A 7,426-nucleotide genomic window follows, 5' to 3' on the forward strand; every position below is an offset into this window, starting at 1 on the left:
ATTAGTAGTGCTGTCAAACGATTAATCGCATCCGAAATAAAAGTTTTTGTTTGCATAATATATGTGTGTGTTGATATTTATTATGTATATAAATACACACACATACAGTATATATTTTGAAAATATTTACATGTATTTACATGTCTATATTTATATGCATATAATTTATATTATAAATAAATATATTTAATATATAAACATAACATATTTTTCTGAAATATATACATGCATTTGTGTATTTATAATAAATATACACAGTACACATACATATATTAAGCAAACAAAAACTTTTATTTTGTATGCAATTAATCACGATTAATCATTTGACAGCACCATAAATTAGCAGAAAGTCAAAATTACGTGACAATACGAATGACAAAACAAAGAATAAATTAGGCAAATCAGAATAAATCAGAGAAAAGTCCATTTTTCGAATATAAAATAAAATGTTGCAATTTGAGAAGTATTTGCAGTTGCAAGATAAAAAGTCATGTGGTAAGGTACAAAGTCACAATTACTAGAAACAAAGTCGCAACTGCAAGATATAAAGTCTCACTGTGAGAAATAAAGTTGCAATTATGAGGAAAAAAAAGATGTAGTTGTTTTGAGATAAATATGCAGTTGCAAGATATAGTCGCACTGCAAAAATATATAAAAATAAAAACTATATATAGAAATATAACCAAAATAGTGAGAAACAAAGTCAGATTTCCAGATGAAAAAATCAGAGAACTACAGTGACATTGAGAGACAAAAATTTCACAATTATGAGAAATATAGTATAGCAAGTGTGAGTATGACCTTAATCTGAAGTGCAAACTGGCTACTGAAAAAAGTGGTCGGAAATTGCTAATACATTTCACAACTAATTACAAAGAAACAGCACTTTGAAATAACACATTGAATTAAAGTAGAAAGACAAAAATAGTTTTTTTTTTCTGGTAAAATAGTACTCCAGTAATATGTTACAGTGATTTTTAGTGTATTTTACTTTGTGTGTACTGCATCTATACACATGAATATGTAGTTGATTACACCAAATGATGTACATGATGATGTAATCTCTTCTAAAAAGAAAATTCGAGAGGTTTTATTCAATCAACTTTCATTAAAACCTTGCATCAGTCCATGTTCCCCCAAAGCTTTGCTCCAAAGGTCATGGAACTTTTGAAGATTCGTCTAAAACACTGTTAACATTGTACACATCCACCCACTCACACTAACACAGAATGTTTCTTTTTCTCAGAAATTATTTAATGCGAGGCAAGGTAAAGCATCGTAGCTCATCAGGTGGGAGGCAGTTCACGCATCATTTCCAGACCTGATGAAGAAAAGGATGGTCTACAGATCAACAAACAGCCAGGGAATCTGTTTACTTAGTACTGAGACATCCATTTCTAAGTAGCACCCAGCTGATAAGTCTACTTTTAAGGTGTGTTGATGAGACGGTACATCAAAACGGCATAAAACAGATCGAAAAAAATGAAAAATGGACTCAAGAGCCACTCAATACACCAAAATACCAATACGTGCCAATACACACAACGACAGCATTTCAGAGATAAGATTCCCTATATTCACCGCCAACACTTGCAAATTGAAAATGTTGAGGTAACATATTTGCTTAGGCTCCAAATTCCCTGTTTGAGTCCCAGTGGCTTATGGTCTTTGGGAACAACCACATCTGCCAGCAGCGGTAAGTACAATTACAGAGCCGTGGAGGTGAGGGGGTGGAGTACGCTGGATGTTTGCTTTAGCGTCATTGACGAGGGGTGTTCCATCAAACAAACCGTTATGGCAACCCCACAGGACATGCAGCTGAGCTACTCCACACACCAGATGTGCATGTTCATCCTTCTGACTCCGACTCCGACGATCACGCAGACATATAGATATTTTCCACAGTAAAACAATTGACCATAATGACGGTTGCATTGTGGGTTATGCAGGGTCGGGTAAAAACATGCCATGCATGAAGGAAATTCAAAACAATCACACTACAGGAGAACTTAATTAACAAAACATAAAGAATTACATAAAGAATTTTGACTAAATATGCCTATTTTTTTGTTTTGTTTTGTTTCTTTAAAGTGGGTTTGCATAAAAATTACTGTTAATGTCAAAACTATAAACACAGCCATCATACCAGATTTTAATTGTACAGAACATCAACATTGTTTTCAGATAAAAGTTTTTAAAGTTTTTTTTAATTAAATTAGAAAAATTTGAATGGTTTGAACTATGTTTTGAAGTGCATTTTAAAGGGTAAATTGAACATTCTGAAAAGTTTTCACCACACTATAAAATTATTTTTGATGTTGTAGATAAAATGAGTACATTTTACAAGAAAATACTATTTATACAATTTTTAAAAAATCATATTTAATTCAATGTTACTTGTCATTTTTTGTAATAATTTGTGACATTTTCTAGCAATTTCTACGTAAAATTTGTTTCAAAGTAAATCCTACACCAAAGATCAATGCATTATCTATAAAATTAATTAAAAATGATCAAATATAAATCCATAGTTGATATTTCAAACATTGATTATTTCTATTATCTCTGAAAATTGCATGTGCATGATAACATGTTCATGGGGGATTCATACTGAAAAAAAAATACACGTTGGAATTGAATTTTAAAAAATACACAGCTGAATTTAATTCAGTTTTAATTCTACACACACACACACACACACATATATATATATATATATGTATACTGTATATATGAACAGAAAAAAACATTCATAACTTGCTCCTTGTGTAAGCTGTCACTCAGAGATAGACACACACACACACTGTGCTTCAGATGTAGTTTTGTCCAGTACATTGTGTCCTCCACTGAGGAGTCCAACACACTTCTGCAGGAGATCAAGGAGGCACAGGATGATGAGCGGAATACATTATAACTCTTAACATGTGGATTCAGACTTGAGGCAAGAGGAAGAGAGGAAATGAAAAATAAAAAGACTTACTGAGGAAGCAAAGATGTTATTTAACAAAACAACATATTTGCTTTAAAGTGTTTGCTTTAAAGCAATTGCCGTATTGATTTTTTTTTGACAGATCAATAATCGGTCTTTACACCAGACATGGAACCTTCGAGTTGATAAAACCATGCTGGACTATATTCGAAGTACTAAAGATAAGCAATTTTTTCAGTGACTGGAATCAGCAGTTATGCTCGGAATAGTAGGCCTACACTACCATATTTGTGACCCTGGACCACAAAACCGGTCATAAGGGTCATTATTTGATTAGAACGCAAAGAGTTAAGGGTGTTTTTCACACACGCACACAAAATAACCATTTTTATATCCGAAAACATGTTTGGGTTGGAATATACTATGCATTGAAAATCAAAGTGATACATTTTTCAATTCATGTCTGTGCAAAATATCTTAACGTGTGGCAGTCCGATCAAGTAATAAAACACGAAATATTAAAAATCGCAGCTGATTTTATGTGAGCACTGCGCATGCGCAGTAATCTGCTCTCTACGCCGCCGCTCCTGACCGGTAGGCGGCAGTAAAAATGCCCGACAGCCTACTGAAATCACCACAAAAGAATCTACTCCATTCTGTTTTCAAAGTGCCCTAGCCATCTATCATCCTGCTGCACTAAAATGTTCCAGTAATGCTCAATAACTATGTCTAAGGCCTCTAAGGTTGTCCTGGGATTATCGATAGTGCTCAGTATCAGCACCATTGCAGGCGTTCATATCAAGCAGAACTGGGACAGGCTGGTAAAAAAACACTCTTGCCCTACTAGCCATACGAGCACCATGCCTTTACGAGGCACTATTATTCATGTATTAATTACTGTTTACCTGTAGTGTGCAGTATGCTTGCTATCAAAACAAGTAAAGATGTGCTAGAGAATGTGTTTTAATGTTTTTATCTAATGCATTAAGTCTCATCCCTACAAAAACATACTAACGTTATTTTAATATATTGTTACTGTGTTATTTTGGCTGAAATGCTTTCGTTCGGAGAAATACGTTTATTTTAACTAAACGATTATTTTAACTCTGGCAGTTGCTGTTTATAAGAGTGTTCAAGCTACTGTTTTATAATAATTTTCTTTTTGGTATGGAAACTTACCATGTTAATGTGCAGTGTTGGGGGTAACGCATTACAAGTAACGCGCATTACATAATCCGATTACTTTTTTAAGTAACTAGTAAAGCAACGAACTACGTTTTAATTTAGAAGGAAATCATTACAAGTCGCATTACATAATCCGATTACTTTTTTAACTAACTAGTAAAGCAACGAACTACGTTTTAATTTAGAAGGAAATATCTGAGTTACTTTGTCCAATAAGTAACGCCAGTTACTTTGTTTCCCATGTCTTGACTGACAGCTCTCTTGTTGCCATGTTGAGAGAAATCAGGAGTAAGTGCAGAGGCATTGTGTGTGAACATGATGTTACTGTAGTTCTAGATTCAGTATTGCTCAAAATGAATAAAAACAGTCAAATGCAAACTCAGAATATTATACAAACCTGCAATATTTAAATATGTTCATCTGCTTACCTGTACATGCAATAGTCTATATTTTTACCGAATTTGGCGTTTCCCCAACAGAGAAGCTATACCTTTGGTTATTACTTCAAATGCCACATCTAAATAGTATAAAATGTGGAGTGTTTAGATGTTAACACATCTGTCACATTTGCAGAGGCTGCGTGACGGAGTTCTGCGGGATCTGGAGCGCGTGGAGCGGAAGCGCGAGAACCTGCGTGCACTCGAGGAGCAGATCCAGCTGACGAGACAGCTCGTGAACGAGCGCGACAGACAAGAGGCAGACGCGGCACGACCACACAGTTCATAAACCGACTAGTTAGACTGGTAAAACAAATGATTATTATTTACAGCTAATTTACAGCTGTATAACGTTTACTCGGGTTTCTCTCACAACTCTGGTAGTTATTTTGGCCCTACGAAAATTAACCATGGTTTCACAACAAATAAAACCAAAAAAACACACTACACTAGCCGAAGTTTAACCATGGTATTTCTAATAAAACTGTGGTTATACAAATTAGGGCTGCACGATAAATATCATGCACAAAAAACATGGTTACTACACTTTTACTACAATAAAACCATGGTTAATTTTCGTAAGGGTTGTAATAGTTGCCACTAAAATACTGTGGTTATTAACAAAACATTACAAAACGTACTTTTGATAATTGCCATTTCAATATCATTCACCATGGCTAAATATGAATGCATCTTATTATAAAGAAAAAGTTTTATTTCAGTTGGCCCAGAATTTTACTTGCCCTGCTAAAATTTTCACTGGCCCTGTCAAAAAATAATAAATAACTGTTATTGTTTTCATTGTTTGTAACCCATGTAATCTTGTATTCTAATTAATAAGATCACCAAAATTTTAGATACCTGTAAAACTTCACAGTTGTCTATTTCAATATTCTCTATTCCTGCTAGCGCAACTAATAGAATGTTAAAACATTTTTAAATACAAGTAAAAACTAAGAACAAACAAACAAATGAATAGCAAATAGCACAAATGAAACCGTGATGAGATGCGAAAGAGAACTCAGTTCAGTGAGTTCTGAACTCACTTTTTGTGGCTTTTGATTTGTACACACAAACAAACAAAAAACAAACATTGGTGTGTCAGAAATCGCGTACTGTCTGAGTAGATACTACATTTGAATTTGACTCTTGCCCTACTAGCCATACGAGCACCATGCCTTTACTAGGCACTATTATTCATGTATTAATTACTGTTTACCTGTAGTGTGCAGTATGCATGCTATCAAAACAAGTAAAGATGTGCTAGAGAATGTGTTTTAATGTTTTTATCTAATGCATTAAGTCTCATCCCTACAAAAACATACTAACGTTATTTTAATATATTGTTACTGTGTTATTTTGGCTGAAATGCTTTCGTTCGGAGAAATACGTTTATTTTAACTAAACGATTATTTTAACTCTGGCAGTTGCTGTTTATAAGAGTGTTCAAGCTACTGTTTTATAATAATTTTCTTTTTGGTATGGAAACTTACCATGTTAATGTGCAGTGTTGGGGGTAACGCATTACAAGTAACGCGCATTACATAATCCGATTACTTTTTTAAGTAACTAGTAAAGCAACGAACTACGTTTAGAAGGAAATATCTAAGTTACTTTGTCCAATAAGTAACGCCGGTTACTTTGTTTCCCATGTCTTGACTGACAGCTCTCTTGTTGCCATGTTGAGAGAAATCAGGAGTAAGTGCAGAGGCATTGTGTGTGAACATGATGTTACTGTAGTTCTAGATTCAGTATTGCTCAAAATGAATAAAAACAGTCAAATGCAAACTCAGAATATTATACAAACCTGCAATACAGTTCATAAACCGACTAGTTAGACTGGTAAAACAAATGATTATTATTTACAGCTAATTTACAGCTGTATAACGTTTACTCGGGTTTCTCTCACAACTCTGGTAGTTATTTTGGCCCTACGAAAATTAACCATGGTTTCACAACAAATAAAACCAAAAAAACACACTACACTAGCCGAAGTTTAACCATGGTATTTCTAATAAAACGGTGGCTATACAAATTAGGGCTGCACGATAAATATCATGCACGAAAAACATGGTTACTACACTTTTACTACAATAAAACCATGGTTAATTTTCGTAAGGGTTGTAATAGTTGCCACTAAAATACTGTGGTTATTAACAAAACATTACAAAACGTACTTTTGATAATTGCCATTTCAATATCATTCACCATGGCTAAATATGAATGCATCTTATTATAAAGAAAAAGTTTTATTTCAGTTGGCCCAGAATTTTACTTGCCCTGCTAAAATTTTCACTGGCCCTGTCAAAAAATAATAAATAACTGTTATTGTTTTCATTGTTTGTAACCCATGTAATCTTGTATTCTAATTAATAAGATCACCAAAATTTTAGATACCTGTAAAACTTCACAGTTGTCTATTTCAATATTCTCTATTCCTGCTAGCGCAACTAATAGAATGTTAAAACATTTTTAAATACAAGTAAAAACTAAGAACAAACAAACAAATGAATAGCAAATAGCACAAATGAAACCGTGATGAGATGCGAAAGAGAACTCAGTTCAGTGAGTTCTGAACTCACTTTTTGTGGCTTTTGATTTGTACACACAAACAAACAAAAAACAAACATTGGTGTGTCAGAAATCGCGTACTGTCTGAGTAGATACTACATTTGAATTTGACCTTACTTCACAAGCGTTAAAAAAAAGTATGTTCTATATGCGACCCTTGACCACAAAACCAGTCATAAGTAGCACGGATATATTTGTAGCAATAGCCAACAATACATTGTATGGGTCAAAATGATCGATTTATCGATGCCAAAAAATCATTAGGATATTAAGTAAAGATCACGTTCCATGAAGATATTTTGTA

The 7,426-nt window shown here is 33.7% G+C and overlaps 1 protein-coding gene across 2 annotated transcripts in view; it reads left to right on the top strand.

Moving 5' to 3' along the window:
• The first annotated feature begins 3,578 nt into the window (after positions 1-3,578).
• pet117 (PET117 cytochrome c oxidase chaperone) overlaps positions 3,579-7,426 on the top strand; it is a 6,277-nt gene continuing 2,429 nt past the window's right edge. The window contains exons 1-2 of one of the 2 annotated variants that reach the window (XM_016554280.1): positions 3,579-3,750; positions 4,688-4,857. In XM_016554280.1, the coding sequence (XP_016409766.1) occupies positions 3,655-3,750; positions 4,688-4,840 (249 nt within the window). In that variant the 5' untranslated portion in view covers positions 3,579-3,654 and the 3' untranslated portion in view covers positions 4,841-4,857. Of the gene's footprint in view, positions 3,751-4,687; positions 4,858-7,426 lie in introns of those variants that run through there. The other variant, XM_016554279.1, reaches the window with a different exon arrangement.

The sequence above is a fragment of the Sinocyclocheilus rhinocerous genome, unplaced genomic scaffold, assembly GCF_001515625.1.
Source record: "Sinocyclocheilus rhinocerous isolate Xijiao unplaced genomic scaffold, SAMN03320098_v1.1 scaffold556, whole genome shotgun sequence".
Taxonomy (NCBI): Eukaryota; Metazoa; Chordata; class Actinopteri; order Cypriniformes; family Cyprinidae; genus Sinocyclocheilus; species Sinocyclocheilus rhinocerous.